This window comes from Hetaerina americana, unplaced genomic scaffold (assembly GCF_022747635.1).
Source record: "Hetaerina americana unplaced genomic scaffold, ioHetAmer1.1.p SCAF_3, whole genome shotgun sequence".
Lineage (NCBI taxonomy): Eukaryota > Metazoa > Arthropoda > Insecta > Odonata > Calopterygidae > Hetaerina > Hetaerina americana.
In genome coordinates this window covers 38,771,164-38,789,784 of record NW_027286874.1, presented here as the reverse complement: position 1 = coordinate 38,789,784, position 18,621 = coordinate 38,771,164, and the positions used below count along the sequence as shown (strand labels likewise).

General features: G+C 42.0%; 1 protein-coding gene across 1 annotated transcript in view; it reads left to right on the top strand.

The window, feature by feature from the left end:
• The window catches only part of grh (grainy head), a 448,313-nt gene that overhangs the window by 368,752 nt on the left and 60,940 nt on the right, over positions 1–18,621 (top strand). The window contains exons 9-10 of the mRNA XM_071587167.1: positions 1,508–1,602; positions 6,286–6,342. Coding sequence (XP_071443268.1) covers positions 1,508–1,602; positions 6,286–6,342 — 152 coding nt within the window. The remainder of the gene's footprint in view (positions 1–1,507; positions 1,603–6,285; positions 6,343–18,621) is intronic.

Here is an 18,621-nt window from a genome sequence, read left to right as displayed (position 1 = left end):
TGAGAGGTTATGGCACACTGTTACTCTTCCCAATTAATGCACACCCATGATTTTCCCTTTTCACTTTACCTTCCAAAATATTGTTTTGCATCTCTACTTTTCGCCATTGCTTCTTCTTTCACTCTCCATAAACAAAATTTCCATAAGATTAGAGGTCACTTGTATATCTTTCTGCTCGTTTTTTTCTGAAGGGTGTGAGAATTTTAGAAAAATTTAGATTAGATGAGATCGAACAAAATAGGAAGCGGGAAGGAGAAGTCATCGAGTGTTGCTGCCCGTTTTCCGTTCATATATTGGGCCTGCATATGCATATATTATTTTTAATGTGCTCTTCTGGAATACTCTTGTATACGGATGCGTAAAGGTAATGAATGCAGCCATAAGATTCAAATGGTTTGTTGATGAGGAATACGCGGAAGATCTATGCGGTGTGTAAAGATGTTTCAAATGTGAGTTTAAGGGACATCTGTCTACTCGAAGTGCCCACGTGGGTGGCCAGAATACCTCTTCCCTCCGGGATGAAAATTTCCACTTCTACCTCTTGCACTCTGCGAGAGAGGGTGAATTGGAGAGAAGTTGTTCAGTGTTCCAAGAAAAAAAAGCCAAACATTTAGAAGCCATTTGTTTTCACAGACTCGGAAATATTCTCATACGATGGTTATTCGACACTTTCGCCAGACCACATTTATTAATTTGTATGTTTCTTTGATATGTGAGGCGTAATGGACGTCACACAAATCCCTCTGAAAGCGATTTCTAAAATAATCCGTTCATATTGCAATGATTTCACCGTATTTATTCTGGAATCCGGAAGTATAAATTTCTCATTATAAATGTAAAAGAACTCATAACAAAATCAAACATATAAAACAAAATAGTTGACGTACTTTTCTATAAACTGAACCATCTGATATGCAATATCATGATCAAGTTGTGAAAATCCATGCCTTAGGCTTGTTTTCTTGATATCGCCAGAGAGATTTTGATTCAATCGCTTGCTTCTTGGCATTATTAGTTAATTTCATTATTAACTACCTACTTTGCGGAAGCATATATTTTATTTGCTAGTTGTTTTAGCCGCCTGCTTGGTCATGTTAAGAGAATACATCCTCCTGATATATATAAAGGTGCCAAGAAAGTTGATAATAAGTTGCTCTTTAAAATTTTGACGAAGGGACAAGGAATCGGGAGGTAGAGAAATTTCATCCTTAAGGTACTCCGGCACCTATAAAAGGTTTGATGAAGTGATTACTTATTGATGTTATGTTTCAACTTCCGAAATGTTCCTCATTAAATACTTTCTCTTTATTTGCAAGCAGCTAATGGACTTGGTTTTGAGGTGAGTCTGCATCGAGCTCGATGTACGTTGAGTGTATGTAATTAATGAGAGTAAGCTTGGACATAATTTGCATAAATTTATCTCAGAGTTTCCCATGATGTTAGCTGCACCCATTCTGTCATCCATTGTTCCATATAATACCATACTTCCCGTCCTCTCTTTTCGCAGACACCAAAAACAGCGTCGGCCTCATCGGGTGCATTGAGGAGGTAGCCCACAATGCCATCGCAGTCTACTGGAATCCTATGGAGAGCAGCGCCAAGGTAAGTTGAAAAACTTTCGTTTGAAAATAAGGACCCATGCGTCAGCCTGCAATTTACTACTATTTAGGAAAACGGAGAACGCCATCAAATCCATCAATTTTTCTGTTAGGTTCCTTTGGGAAATATTTTTCTTATTTTAACTTATTTTAACCAATTATAACGATGTATGGGAGCTAAATGGTTGCTTAATATGTTCTATAAATCTTGACAACAGGGAGAGAGCGAAGAGAAAAAAATAGCGCGCGTTTCGAAAAACGTCGTTTTGATTTAGGAAACGTCCAGTACCAACCCTTCAATTTCGTGTTTTGGCGCAAAGGTTACTGACACACGCAGGGGGCGGTATCCCACCTCAATCAATAACCATTGCCTTCAGACTGTCAGCACGTATTAAACGACGTGAATGGCCTCCCTTCCACATCACTAATAAGGAAAGGGAAATTCGTCAAATCTCTCTCTCACTCCCTGCTCTCTCTCTCCCCCCCCCTCTTACTCTTTAATGCCGTGGGAATTAAAAGGCCACTGAGAGCAGCTTCCAAAAGCGAAGGTCTTGGGAAAAAATATCTCTTGACCTCGCGATGATGATGCACGCTCACACATCCACACACAATTCCACATGCACAGCGTAAGTACGCGCGGGCGCACACACATCCCTATCACACGAGAACGGAGATCACTCCTTCCACCCCGTCTCCTGCCGCCTCTCTCTATCTCTCTCTCTCTCGTTCTCTCTCTCCCTACCCCTAATTACTCACAATCCCCTACTCCCCACTCCATGACTATTCTCTCCCTTTGCCATCGAAATAATAATAAAAAATTTTGGATAAAAAATTAACTTGCGTGCGTGTGAGTTTTTATGTTCAAGCGGGTTCCCCTTCTCTGCGCCCTGGAGACGTAGAACAAACACAAAAGCTAAGAAAGCGGTCTTCCATGTTCGTTCACTGTCTTGGGGGAGGATGTTGTCGGAGGTTGTAGGTAAGGGAGTGAGAGAGGGGGAGGAGGAAAGAGATTTTCATGAGTATTTTGTTTCGTAGTCCCCTTAGAGCATTAAATATATTTGTATACGTATTCATGAAAAGCAAAGTTTTAGCGTTGGTATTGTTCTAGAATATTCCAATATATGCGAGTACCTAGCATCGATTATAAAGGCATACGCCCGTGAACTAATTTACAAAAGCAGTATGTCCGCATTATATAGATTATATGCATACAAGTATTTAACTGGGGGAAGCACCAACGCATAATTACTTTAATTTTGGAACTCGATTCAAATAGGTAACATTACATAATATTCAACAAAAAAGGCTTCAGTATGCTGGTACATTAATATAGCTGTTAGGTGAATGATTGGAACATTTCTTGTGTGGTGCACTGTATCCTTTGAGCGGAATTCGCCAAAGGTTTACCAGTTTCACTGAAGAAGACACCGCACCAATCTATCCATAAATGCGAGCTTCGCGCCCATACTTTATAAAAATTATTAAAAAAAGGATGCTTACTACAATCATCTTAGACCTGTGAAAAACAGTAAATTAACTAAATGGGTGCAATTTATTTCGAAGGTGGAGGAATGAGGAAAAATGTTTTGGAGAGGGTGAACGAAAGGAAGAGGTCCAGCGAGGGCATGTAAAATACGAAATGAGCGGGCGCCCCACAGACGACGGGCACTCGACTGAGGTCTTGCGGGCGAAGGATGAGAGGGAGGGAGGGAAGGGGAGAGACGGAGTGAGGGCGAAGGAGCGAGAAAGATGATGATGATGGGATCTGCCGTGGTGGGGTAGGAGGTAGAGCATTCGCGGGAGATCACGTGTTGGGGAGGATATTTTTTGGGGGAGTTGATGGAGTCGAAGAGATGGGTAGATGGTCGGAAGTGGAGGTTCCCGGAGGAGTAGTGAGTTGGAAGAAGGGGACGAGGAGAGGGGGGGGGTCTTGAGATTGTGGCGATAGAGCGGGGGGTGGAAACGGGAGGAGGGAGGGTGGGCAGATACCCAATAGGATGAGGGGCAGGAGGAAGTCGGTTCCCTTGATGGGTTTTTGAAAAAGGGTAAGACGGGGGTGGAGAATGGGAGAGCCGGCGGGTGTAAGTCAGACGGGAAGGGAGGTGGGAGGGGGTGCAGGTCGGGAAAAACGGAATGAGATCCTGTATTCATTTAAGTTGTAGAGGGAAAAAAAGGAAGAAAAATGAGAGCGCAAATGAAGAAAATGAGGGAAGGGTAAGTCTCCATCCGCGGCCTAATATTTTGTTTTCAGTTTGGGAAGAGGATAAAGGGATTGGATGAGTAGTGGCGCGCTGTAGTGGACAATATGAAATAGAGCAGTGAGGGAGGGGTTGATAAAAATCGGAGATAAAGGAGAAACAGCGAAAAAATGAGAACGGGAATTGGAAGTAGCGGAAATGAAAGAATAGCTGAAGGGCTAAATGCAGAAAAATGAAAAACTTAAAGCGAGGAATAATAATAAGAATAACAACCAACGTGCGTGTGCGTAGTATACAGGCCTGTAAAGATACATTTGTACATGTGTGTGCGTGTGCGAGTAAAGGAAGGAATAAAATAAAGCTAAAAACCAATCGTGGAGGAGGTAACCCAATAACTGAGTGAGGGAGTGGAAAGGTCGATCAAATTGGAGATAAGGAAATAATTAATATGGGTTCAGTTATGATGAAGATGGGTTAATGTGAGAGGAGGATAAGGATGAGAACGGAGGAAACCATGGCGCCAACGAAGCACTGAGGAGAAGATGGAGGAGCGTGTTATTAAATGAAATGAGATGATGAGTTAAGTTAGTGTGAAGAGAAGGAATCTTAAAAGTATGCTAAACGAAGGAAAATGAGATGGCGGAAAGGGGAACTGCGTTACCGAATTTTTAAGTGGCAGAGTGCATTTCTCTTTTTGGAAAAATGTTCGAATTGAAGTCGGAGGTTTTATTCGTTCAGCTACAAATTAAATTCTATTTATTGCTTCTTCATTTAAACTAAAGCTTGGCTGGTATCATCAATGCAGTTTTTTGACAAAAATGAACAAATAAGACGCTGACGGTGATCCGATGTTCGCCGAATGTTTAAAAACGCTTCTGTTCATAAGTACACATTTAGGAACTCTTCCTTACAGATGAGGCATGCATATTTGTCGTAGGGGATGCCTTCCAGTCACGGAAATTCTCCCATCACGCTCTCACCTTCCAAAATACCTCACGTCAGGGTATTTCAAAACCGATTGCACATTTGACGGATACAGAGGGAGAGTAAATATACATTTCTGTGTCTCAAGGAAATTTTAACATCTACCATTCGCTCAAGAATGCAATCAAAACATTTTTTTAGCACGTGCTCCGCCTCCGAGGAAAAGCCAGAAAACGGTCTCTCCATCTCCCTCCTCTCCTTCCCCTCCACACAATCGCTTGATCCCAGGGGTCGAATCCGAATCGATCAGTTTAATCTAAAGGTCATCCGGAAAATCGAAGAGGACGAAAAACAAAAGAAGTTACCCTCTCGCAGCACTTTCACACAATGGAGCGAGTAAAATCCAATAAATGTGCGGGAGGGCGGATGGGCGGAGGCTGGACTGACGATGAATATAATGATTTAGAGATGCGAGATATCAACGGCGTGCCGCGAGTCGGTCCGATGGGAAACGGGGGGAAAGAGAGGTGAGAGAGTGCGGGGAAGGAAACGGACGCCGACGAAGCGCGTATTACTTCGATCAGGAAGAAAGTAGGAGAGAACGTGTGGTATTAAGCGGGTTACGGAAGATGGACAGAACAAAAGGTGGACTCCTCGAGTGGGATAGATAAGGAGGGATTGAATGGCTTTTTGGGGGGTGCGAGGGACGGGGTTGGATCCGTAGGAGGAGGAGAGGGATGGGTTAGAAGGGGCGGCCGAAGAGGTCGGGGGAAGGAGAGAAAGGGAAAGAGTTACGAGGAGGACTCACCTTAACGAAGGGACCGATAATGGAAAAGAAAAGGAGGGGCGAGGAGGGCATGGGAGCGAGGTTAACTCGGGGGGGAGGGCGGAGTAGGGTTGGGATTGGGGCGAGTCGGGTGGGATTGGGAGGCCAGTAGTCGTCGGGTCAGGGCGGAGGGAATGGGGAGGGAGGAGTGATGGGTGAGTGAGGAGGGGGGAGTTGGAATTAAAGAAACCTCTTCATCTACTCTCCCCTGCTTTCTTCTTCTCGGTGGAAATGGGGAAGGCCCAAAGGCACACCAACAGCATTCGCCAATTTATGGGCGTTAGTCTGTCCGTAATTGGTGTTTATGGCCGTTGTAAGACGAAAGAAACTCGCGCGTTATTCACCAGAGCAGACACGTCCTATGAAAAAAAATTCATTCTGAGCCTGTTATTAAGTCTGTGTGGAATTACGACAATCGTATCAGTATCAAAATCTGAAATGATAAGTTTGTAATTGGATGAATCGACCGCGGCGATAATATATCTTATATTTTGAAAATAATACCCAAGGACATTGGTTTCACTAGGTTAAAATAGTGTTCCCAAATTCCTGTCTACTTCCTTGTTTTTAGTGAACGTAGGTGTCTGTCTTCATTTGAAATATCAATTACAAATGAAGTTTTGTCTTTACTTTATATTCCAATACCTATATTCACTATCTTATGTATCATTTATTTTTTGGACTTGATTTTTCAATAATAGGTTGGTAAAACTAATACTATTTTATCTTTTAATTCCAGATAAATGTTGCTGTGCAGTGCCTGAGCACGGATTTTAGCAGTCAAAAGGGTGTAAAAGTAAGTGACTAGCTTCAAATTATCTTATGTGTAACTTTTTATAGTGTAGTTTTACTTTCAGAAATTCTATTATTCCTGAGCATGATAAGTTATTCCAAAAAATCTATCAATTTCATGCGTGGGGCAGCGATCACTGCAGTGACTTTCTCGCTCATTCACTGTCATTTAACCTGTTGCTCCGTCAAGATATTTTATGAAAATTGTGACTTTCACCCTCTTGAAGCGAACTGATTTCCATGCCAACCGTCGTGGTGTTGTCGAAGTCAAAAATTGGACTCAATCTTGAAATAGAAGAAGTGACTTTCGCGCCTGGCGTGGCGACCGCGAAACACCAAGTGCACCGCGCTGAAACTCGATCCGTGCATCGGAAGGACTTGTGAGATAGATAACGAACGAGGAGAGGGGAATCCGGGGAATGATTTTAAGGCGCAGCGGACGGAGTGCCGTGCGCCCGTTTTTGGCGTGCGAGTCTTTCCAAGGTCTGAGTTTGGGACGGGAAGACCTTACGTGTGAACGAATACGCACATTCCCAGCGGGCCTAAGCCTCCAAGAGGAGTGGGCATTGCGGCTCTCTTTCGGTGATGAGAGGGGGAGGATCGAGTGGATGCAATGATTTATTTTCTTTACTCTTTATTCCTGAGGGATAGGGGGAGAGTATGGGCTGTTTGAGGGATAAGGAATCGCCTCGTTCATTTTTTTTCTTATGCTTCTCCGCCGCAAGAGGCCGCGTGGTTTTAGGGGAGAGTAGGCTTCTGTGGTGTCAGGGGGGGCTGTGTCGTGCGGTGCCGAAAGGGAAGCGAGAGGCGAAAGGGAGGGACGTCTAGCTGGGCAGAAGGTGACGGGCGGTTCGATGAAGACTGGATGGGACATACATACAAGAGTCCCCGGGCAAGATTGGTGTTGGTTGTTTCGGAGTTGCCGCCTGCCTCTCCACACCAGAAATAAAATATTAGGCGCTCTCCTTACTGTTGACATTCACCGGACATTGCGGCTTTTAAATACAGAATAAAAATTGACTTTGATATATCAGGTTGCACCAATTTAGCGCCTCCCTTCCGTTCTTCGAGGCTAAAGTAGATCACCTTGATTCAGCCATCATTTCTCCTTATCTTTAACGTGGAGGTTACCAAAAGATACAATTCGAATTGGAACTGGGATCCTTCGGCCCAAAAATGGATTACAATAATCAGTCCACCTTATTATACCAAAACATATCAACTTCAAAAAATAATATTCCATTATTTGCAATAGTTTAAGCCTTTAATACTTTTAAATTCAATGAAAAGTAGCAGTTGAGATTACTTAATTGGAGTTAGTACCTATTTTCTCGTGTAGACTGCATTTTTCATAGACTATTCGTTCAATTGTTCAAACAAGTTTTTTAAAGTTAGCATGTAGTCACTCCCCCTCTTCGTTTACTCTACTGTATATTCTTCCAGTATAATGTGATATAACATTTAATAGAGGCGAGCAAAAAAGTATTTTACACAGTAGAGAACTTCCAACATTGTTTATTCACATCTCAGTCACTCTAAGCAGAATTTATATCCAAAATGTTCTGATAGTACCGTCCGATCCATCTTGAAATCTAAATAAGAATTTGGAGCAAAAACATTTACTCCTTTAGTGCATGCCGTTTACTTTCTCACACAAGTAGAAGTCATGAACAACTCACATTAACATTGACCATGCGACATCGGAGTTCACTCCTGGTAAGGCGAAATCAGGGCGTACCTAGTCGTGACGCCCACATGTACGGGGCTCCAAATATATACTCGATGTGATCATGACATACGTCCCTTTCCGCCCTCGCCCGAATTTTCCGTGCAGGAAGGAGGGTGTGGAGTAAGACCCCATCGGGCGTCGGGCGGCCAGGCTTCGCTAATTAAAATCGATCAACCTGACAGTTCGAAGAGCAGTTTGGCGAGATGGAAACCGAGGGAGGGGGGGTGAGTGGGGTGGCGAAGAGTGATGGAGAGTGACGGGGGTGCGGGAGGGCAGGCGTGGGATGGGAGGTGGACAAGACTGCTCACTCTCGAGTGGCGTGGGTGGCAAAATTTTCAGCCGACGATCAAGAATCCCAAACCTCTGGTCCTTTGAACCGATAAGAAAAAAATCCTTTCGTCTCGCCCATGTCGGCAACTTAAATCAGGTTCGAGGGCCTGTGACGCTTGCCGCGCAAGTATACGTTTTTGGGTTGTAAATAGAGAAGAAATCGCAGTAAACCTTGTATAATTTACTTTTCATGGCTTCTTATTTTACGTTTATTTCCTCCTCAGCGAATGCATTACATGGACCAATAAATTGCAGAAATAGTGATGTGTATATCGCTAAGTAATTTTATATGTAATGAAGGGAAAGTATGATGGAGTCCGGGTATTATATTGGAATAAATATCACGTAGACTTTTTATACTTTGCGCCAACTCAAAAAACTAAGCATGGAGGCATATCTGACCATAATGCCATGGGAATATTTTCACGTCACTGCATTGTTAATAACTTCAACGTGAATTTCATTTTTGTACATAAATGCACTTATCCGGATGCTAGTTATCAATTCGTGATAACTTAATTGCAAAGTTCTCGACTGTCCTAAATGACTCAATTGTGACTGTTAGTAATTCCTGGTTTTTGGTTACATGGCAGGAGATTCTCAGGCTGTCTCAACAACGAAAATCTAAATTATGTCGTCGAGTTTTCTCCCAAACCGTTACGCTCATGTGACGGAATCTTGCTGGCATCTCTCTTCCACAGTAATTTATTTTTATTCTCGCGCAGAACTGTTTCCCACGCTTCTCTTGCGCAGCCAATCCATTTTTCCCTTTACTCGCCATCATTGTGCGCGGCCAAGGCGGAGGGAGGCGCCAGGCACATCCTCGCTTCCTACGAATGAGAATCGTGCCGTCCGAAAAATATGATCGTGTCCGTGAAATCTTACATTTATTTCCACGTGTTAAGATGAGTGGGGAGGAGGTTGAAATGGATCCCCGAGTGTCTTCTACCAGTAATATGAAAGTTTCATTTACAAAATGTCGATTTAAAGGTAATGCGGCGCAAAGCTTTATTTTGACTTTTCCATTTTTCACATATGACGAGGATGTTTACTGGGATAATGGGTGTGGTAGTTATTTCCTAGACTGAAATAGAATCCGCATAACGACTCCAGCCTCACTATTATCCAGCACAAGCGAGATGAAATTGCAAGCAATCTTTTTGGTAGCAGTCTTATTCAAACAAATTTCCATTCAGTAAAGGAGCCATTGTTGTTTGCTTCAAAGCCCTCCCATTATATTTTTTTTAAATACCCAACCAGAGTTCACGTTCACATTCCTATTCCTATGAAAATTTCCAGTGTGCGACCTGCCCCACTCCTCTGTTAACTATATTTCAGTCCTGCTGAGAAAAGATCACGCAGAGCGGAAGTATACAATATACATACATATGTATAGGAATAGGCGGAATATATGAGGAATATTCATGCGATTATGAGGTATTGTAGTGGAAAGAGGTCCCGGTCTTTGTGACTGGGATTACACACCATAGGGTCACAGATCCCTTGAAAGGAGGGCAAGAGAGAGGCTATGAAAGAGGGATAGGGAAAGCCATAAGAGGAGGACAAATGCTGAAGGAGAATACTGTGGAGAAGAAAGATGGAAGGCGTAGTAGAATAAATAAGAGTTTGCGTAACAAGAGAAATGAAATAAATGTCCATAAATCGTGGAATCATTAATACGATATAATGGCATTTAAATGGAGCTACGCAAATCCAGCAAAAATGGAGCGTATAGGTTAGTTATTAAGTTGAAAGTATGTTGATGTGATTAACAGAATGGAACATTGAATGTCACCTTGCAGGTAACTGGTAGGTTTCGAAACCGTGGCGTAAACGTAAGTGACAGCAAGGGACGGGATTTTGGTGAATTGATGAAGAGCGTGATAGGAGAAAAAATCCTACTTAATTATTGGCAATAATGTATTTTCTAAGAAACAATGGCATTTAAAGTCTAAATAACCAGGAAGAGTAGTTTCATGCTCATAAAATATTTAATGATACTACGTAATAAAAAAAGTAATTATCATGATTTCTCTCTAAAAGATGTAAACGTTTAAGTGAATTATTGATACAAATGTTTCTAAAAACTAGAATAGCAATTATCATGTATGCTATTTGCAATCGTGTCGTTGAAAAAAATCTAAGATTATTGAATATATCTTACAAGAAATTATAAGTCGATCTAAAATGGAAATTCGATACTAGCACTTTCATGGTGCACACATGCATTACCATGACTATACGTATTTAAGATGACTTTTATGCAAATATTGACTGCAAGGCAACGTAAATAGAATATTTTTTGTTAAGCCAAAGTCGTATGATGACACTACCGTTATCCGATAAAATAATTATTGGCTTTTTCTAATGGTTCAGATGAGTATTTATTACACCATTCACAAAAGAAATTTAAGAGTATTTTCCTCAAAATATTTCAGAAATTTGTAAATATTAATAAACCAAAAAATTCCTTCTACATTTCGTTCGTTTATAAAAATAAGCGTAGTATATCTCTGTGAATATATGAAGCAAGCTTATATGCGTGAACATATGAAAACTTTTTGTCGTTGACCATACATTCAGATTTCTCATAACTCAATAGATAACTAGAGGAAATGGATACCACTGGCTTTGAGATGGGATGTGGAAGTTATAGGGAGAAGACCAAGTTATGGACCTAAGAACCCCGGTGTCTCCTTTGCCAGACGAGGTCGTAATTTTACGACTTTGCCATTCCGGCGTTGAGGTCTCCCCATGGGGAGATTCCAACAGGCGAGAGGTTTGTGAAACGGAGCGTGTCGGTCGAGTTTGGTTGCCACATTCCCCTTCAGGTAGTTTTAGGAGTTTTCTTAACCACCTTTGAAACATTTTCTCTTTTTTTGACTGCTTTGCTATGAGCCTACAAAAGAGAATGCGGACGCCTAGTTCGGGCCTGCGTCTCACACTTCCCATCTGGAACAGAAGTGTTCATCTGTCGTAAGTCCTTTCCTGGATTCTCCCTAACGACGCTGACCCCGTAGTGCCAAGACTTCTTTATGGCTTTTAGTACAAAGTTCAATACATACCCTCGACGCCCAAGTTCTGATTAAGTAAAAAGGCAAGAAGGCGAAGGAAGTACTACAATAAGCCGTAATTTTTATTACGTCGTTGTATTCATTTTTCGCCATCATAGGGCTTTACATTTATATGTTTTTGTGTTACCGATTGACTTCCTCGAGAAGGAGATAAAACCTCAACCGTACATGGTAGTATCATTAGAATAAAGTTCAATGACTCCACATGGGTTAAGTATCCTTTGGGGAGTTCACAGGACAGTTGTATATCCTTCTACCGAAAGAGTGAGGTTCCTTTCCTAAAATTCATTAAAATTGGATTAGAACCGGAAATAATGATCCGCAATCTTATCGCTATTATTTTCCCACTGCTAACTCAACTAGCTAATTGAGGTCCATGATTTGAATGTTTTTACTTATTAAGTAGCCCTTGGATTGCAAACTCATGGATCTTTTCCTCTAATTATAGAACTCAAATTATGTAATATATTTACCTAACAGATGGACAATTATTTATCTCTTTTGGCCCGAAACGCTTGAAGGATTAAGAAACTTATATTTATTGCATTTATGGAAATCTATAAAGTTCTGGCGGATGCATATTAATTTTCTTTCATGCGTTGAGCCTAATCTATGACTGCTTTCTTGTCATGGAATAATTCTACAGCAAAAACTTTCAATGAAATTAATCATTTCGTTTGCCAGTACCAAACGATTTCCATTACAATATTGAACATTCCGAAAGAAGAAATCATTAATGAATGGCTGTCTAAATAATAAGTAAATTGAAAATATTTGTTCTCCGATTAAATATTTCAATGTAAAAGACCACTTACTACTAGTACAAGTACATTTGTAAAACACATATTTCTGTTGCTAAGAAGTCAGACGTCTATTTTCAGCTTGATTCATCAAACAGCCAATCTTCCTTCTCCTCCACCTCTGCCTTGTCTCCTTTTCTCTGAAGAAATATTTTTCTCTCCTATGGCACTCCTGCAACTTCTTCCCTCTCCCCCGGTTCTATTTTCTCATTCGCAGCTTCCCTCATCCTCCCACGTTTCACTAATTACACCCATTCCTACCCAAACTTCATTCCCTCTTGTGAAGGTGATGGGATCTCATCTACATGGAATCATCGGTCGATGTTTACGATTGGAGAAAGGCCCTCGGGGTGAAACGCCAAAATATATATGGCCATATATATAGCCCTGTCTCTTTCTTCGCGGTAGTAAAACTGTTCATTTAACCAAAACCATTACGCTCCTTTTTTTCTGTCTCCTCCATGTATACGTTATTTTTATAATTTTTTCTCTCCTACTATTCTTGTTTTTTTACCGTCCTTTTAATATTTTAATATCAATTGCCAGCATTATTATTATTTTCCATTATAATTGTTTTTTCCCTTTTTTACTTTTTTCGCATTCAATTTATAAGAAAAGCTTAGAATGAAATTATAGTGTTAAAATGATAAAATGATAGGAAGGGAACAGTTAATACGTGCGTAGTGTTTTTCTCTTTCCATTTACGTTATTTGTGCGTAACTAAAACCAAAGTAATAAATCCAAAGATAATTTTGAGTCCAATCAAGGGTTTAGTTGAAATCCACAAAATGGGATAAGTGTCATAGCATAAATATGGTGTCATGAAAAAATGTAAAGAAATTTATACATAGTCCTGCAAGAGCTCACTCGAAGACAAGTTTGAAATTTTTAATGGAGAAAAAGGATTAATATTAGAAGATATATGAAAGACGTTATTCATGCCAAAGTATGTGAACAAGGAGTGCGTAGAAGTGAATGAGAATTGATTGAAATAACTAAAATATTCTCGACTAGCTCGGATTAATTGCTCAGAGGGAATGAATAAAGATTTATACCGTTATTAAAAACTGAAATGTAACGAAAAATAAATTCGGAAAGCAGTAATTAACTCGCAGTGTATAAATTTCAACTCATGTTTTACTTCTTTTTCATGCTGTTCAAGAGTTTTTATGCTTTTCAAGAGTCGGATGACCGGAACTTTGTGATCATTTTGTAGGAACTTTATGATCATATTCCGTGAATGTAGTATTCATCATTTATTTATTCAACAATAGTTATCCAAAATGCAAAATTTGACCTTAGACCGTAGTATTTTTTATTTGAAGCTATTCTTAAAAGTTATCGAGCATTTTGTTTCCGAAAATCGCATAAAATGTAATTAAGGTCTTGGAAGACTTTAGGGGCCACGCTGGGGAGAATTCCTCGCAAAACACCGGGGAGGTGTACTTGCTGTCATCACCAAATCCCGTTGCCTCTTCCCTTTTTTCTTCGTTCATTTATCCTTTCAGAGCCGAAAAGGCTTTTAGGTTTCTCCTCGTTTCCTTAAAGCCTTCGCGTAAATCGCTCATCTCCCTTCTTTTCCCACTCTAAGATTCTTTCCAGGTCGCTACTCTCTTCCGAGGAAATCTCCTTCACTTTCGTCGGCTTGTTTGTTCTCCGCTATTAAGCTTAGTTTACATTTTTTTCTCTCTCTCCTGCTTTTTTGACTCGTTAGGAGGAGAAAAGAGTGAGCTTAGTCGACGAAAACTGGTCCAGCCATTCGGTCGAGGGGAAGGAAGATGTACTCCAGTGATCCGATCGCCTCTCGACGTCCGCTTTCGGCTTGCGGGGCGAGGTTGGAGGGCGAGAGGCTTTACTCGGGAGGAGAGAACACATTTCGCTTCGCGAACATAAATTTACACGTCCCCCATATTCCTTCCACCGCCCCCTACTTTACTGGTCCATGAATGTCGCGGAAAAGTAATCGTTTTGAAGCCCAGCATCCGGTACCGGTGAACGCCTCGGGGGAGAGAACGAAAGGGTGCCCTCTCCTTATCCTCTCTCTTTCTCCTCCTGTGTGTATCTCCGCCCTCTTTCCTCATCAAATCACCCTACCCCTTCACTCAACCACCCCCTTTTACCCCATCCTCCCCTCGGACTTTTCTCTTCCTCTTTCTCCGACCATTCAACTCTTTGCGCCCGCTTTTCACCAGAAGAAAAATCCTCCACCTCTACCGAGCCGTGCTCTCGCCTCCATGTGCATTCCTCCATTGGGTGCCCCTCACTTTGCTCTGAATATTCTAACTTCTTCCCCGTTCTAACGCTCCCATTACCTTCTTGGTCCTTCTCCCCTCCGCCTTTCCCATCGATCGGTCTCCTCTGAAAACATCGGTTCTATAAGGATTGGGAGGTGGAGGCCGCCGGCATGTAAACTCCATGTCGACCGGCAACTGAACCTAATGAATACCATAAACGCAGTCAATCTCACGATGGTATGCATAGCAAGGTTTAGCATGCGAAAGTAAATCACGTACTCTACTCCACTTTTTTTTGTTGGGTTTCGGTTCACGGATATAGGTCCCGCTGTCAATAGGGGAGCCGAATGCTGGGATTGAAATTTATAGATATTAGGCAGGCTACTTGCTTTTCCATGAATTATTGATGCTGCGGGGCCCATATAAAAAGTTTAGAGTCATCTCTGGAACATTTAAGGTCTTAGATCCTCTCACTTCAAAATCCTAGGTTATCCCGTGTTGCCACCAGCACCCCAGCTACTCCCTTTAACGGCCCTATTCGATTCGTTTAACAAAATGTCAAATGCCAATCAAATGATTTCCTATTTTCTTTTTTCGGTGAAATTGGTGTGTATAATCGCATAGAAAATTGCTAAAAACTGCGTGGTGTGAAGAAAGAATCGCATCTTGAAATTTTACATCAATAAAATCCTGGTTTCAACATCGTTCCAACCGATTTTTTTCATCGTTTCAAGAATAGCATCACGTGTACCATGATACGATCGTCTAAACTATAATCTGGAATGAGATACCGCAGGGTTTGAAATTTTCTAAAAATACAAGTGGTCTAAAAAATCCATTTCTCACCCACTCACTCTCTTCAATCGCAACTATTAGCTTTCTCTTTCCTCTCTACTCTCTTCCTCCTCTTCCCCTCCTCTACTACCCCTCCCTCTCCTCTCCCCGTTCTCCTCTCCTCCGCCCATCCCCTGCCACCGTTTTCTCCGCATCCCCATTCCAATTATTTGGGAGGAGGACCTACCCACCCCTCCCATATAATGATCGTCAAGAGAGAGTTAAAAAGGACCCACGGGAGGGGATGGGTCTAAAAAAGAAAGAAGAGACGCACTACCCAACCTAGAGGCTTCTGCCGCCAGACTCCATTTTTACGGCCGCGGCCCCACTTGTGCCCGGCGTGATGACTCTATACAACAACGCGCACGGTCTCACTTCCCGAGCGACCGTTGCCCATCGAAGGCGTGGTTCCGCTCCTCTTTCCGGGAACCACTTGTGGATTATTTGGCCCCTCTTGCCACCCGCCACAACTTTAAAGGCACCCTCTCTTCCATCTCCCTCACTCTCTCAAATTCTGTACCAGGCCCGAATATCCGAGAATACATTTCGGGTTGGTGTAGACCGTCGATTTCGGGCTTCTGACGTTCGTATTGGTGGAAATTTTGAGAGAATCCAAGGGTTTTCTCTCTACACCAATGAAAATCAAATACCTACCTGCTCATTTTTCCTGGAGCTCTTCCACTTTTGCCAGCTGGAAACTTTTGGCGCATGACCTTCTCTGTGTTCTTCTGTTTTAGGTACTGGTCATTTTTGTTAATTTCAATACAATGGTCGCGCCTTAGTTCATTTCTCGAGAAGGGCTGAGTTTTGCATGAGAAAACCGAGATAATTACCCGAGATGGATTAGTGAAAGTACGTATATGGCTAATTAGTCCAAAGATTTTGTTTCTGTTATGGGTTTACCTCTTAAAAGAAATTTCATATTCTCCCTTCCGCATTAATGACAGTGTTATGTGATTAGCAGTTCTCGTGGGAATGGGTACCTCTTCGTTCTTTTATGAAAATAATACTCGAGCCGTGTCAATCGCTCAACCGAAACGCTACCCTTTAGAATTTCATATTAATTTTCCATGGAAGTGTGGTTTTCCTGGGTACAATCACAAATATGGTTTAAGATTACCATAAGGTTACTAAAAGGCATTTTTTTCACAGAATTACAGCAATGAGGGATTTCATTCCATAAATATTCCGTGCTGATAGTCGTGGATGGGTTCCTAAGCTTTTCTGGTTACTAATTTGTATTTACGGAAGCAAAACGAATATCTTTTGTGTTTCATAGTTATCACTGTAATTGAAGGAAATATTTGGCAGTGTTTTTGAACCCCATATTGATGCAGCTAGATATAGGTTTATCTCAACATCTCACTTGAATTTTTCATACAGCCACATTAAATTCCACATTTAAATATTGATAACCTTTTTTAGGGGCATGGGTGTATTGTTCTCTGACATCATTTCAGAGTTTCATATTTATTCTTCCTACAAGTCTGTAGCAATATATGTAAACTTTGGACGATTAGCCTCTGTATTTGGATGGGTAGCATCTTCCGCTGATAATCAATTCCTAATTGTTCATTCGTGTCAATTTTATTTAACCGAAAAGCTAGTGAAAAAAAATAACAGAAGGATGCTGAATAAAATGACTCGTGAGAGACATGCCACTCGTAAATTTATCAGCGGTGCGTTTAATCCTCTCAACGTCTCATGCGGAGCACCGCTCGATAAGGTTGTGGACCCTTCGCTCTTAAATTGAATCTCGCAATCACCTCCCCGATAAGTTTCACTCGGTAGCCGACTGATACGTGAGCGGTGCCAACGAAACACCACCACACGCCCTGTGTCGCCTTTGCACGTGCGAAAGCGTCGCAAGGAAGCGGGTTATGGTTTGACACACGTGGGTGGCGAGATGGAACGTGTAGGTCTATCCCCTCCACAAACCACTCCCTCCATATCCAAACCCCTACCCCTGCCTCCTCCTCATATCTCCGTCCTGTTCTGCGTCTCTTCCGGACCCTGACCGGCGCCCTCACGCCTCGACCCTCTCGCCTTAGCATGAAATGCCATCTTGAGTGCGAATGCGATCGAGTGACATCTACAGGCATAATAAAAGTATGGAGATACTTGAAAGAGACACTTGTAAACTTAAAAAATAAAATATAGGTTAAGTTATAATTTCTCTCGCTTCAATAATGGCGTCCTGCAAGTAATGGGAAGTGAAAACCGTAGCACTAAGTGGTCAGAGTTTCTCTTCATCTCCACACATGACTTTTAGTAAATGCATATTTATTACTGCTTATATTTTTAAGATATTTTATCAGCGTACACAAATTGTATAAAGTAATGTTGCAGCTTTTCTCTCGATTTAAGTAACTTGTCGGTACCTCGTTCATGTCTTATCATTCAGCCTGCTTAATGACCGAACTGATGTATCCCGTTAAGATGATTTCTTTGCATCCCTTGCCAATTGGCTGGATAAAGGAAGATTCAATCTCGTCCAATGAATTCCGACATAATTTTAGATCGGTGGAATAATTTATCTTCGTCCTACTCCAGAACCAAAACAGCTTTTCGTGCGTCTATTCATTAACACCACCAGGATGACTGCACGTCCTAAGCACATTTGCATCTTAGAGGTGTAGGAATAAGGATTTGCTTTCATCAATTACTGCATAAATAATGTTGGAACTTGAGAGATGTTTACGTGTACGTTGACGTGTCATTCATTATCGCGCGCACCCATCCGCTGCTTTTTCACAAGTCCGAGGTCAGAGCACGCTCTGCTACCGCAGTCGCGTGCGTATGAACGCAATAGAAATGGCGTGGGGAAGTGACGAGGGTCAGCTTCTTGCTCTTCAATCCCTTGTAACCCCTCATGCCGCCCCTTCGTCCCGATGCTGTCCCTCCCGACTGACACTCGTCGCCGCGTACCACACTAAGTATAGCGACTGGGTGGCGTTGGACGCCGAGAGAGCGGTTCCCGCCTCATCAAACCAATTAACGAGTTCATCATTACGCACTCACTGCTTCGCGAGGGAGAGGGATGGGGTCAGTGCTGTCCACTGCGTGTGACGGTCTCTTCTCTTTCATTTCCACCCGGTTCCTTCGCTTTATGCTCCTCTCGTAGTGGACATCCCGATGGTCTTTTTTGGTTTCGTGCCATTTTTCTCAGTGTTCCTGGTCACAAAAGCGCTGCGTCCGTCGGTTTTAAGTTATTGTTATGAGGTTCCTCAACCGCGGAAATGGAGAATTTTGTGCACGTCTTAGGAAAGCGCGTCTCAGGAA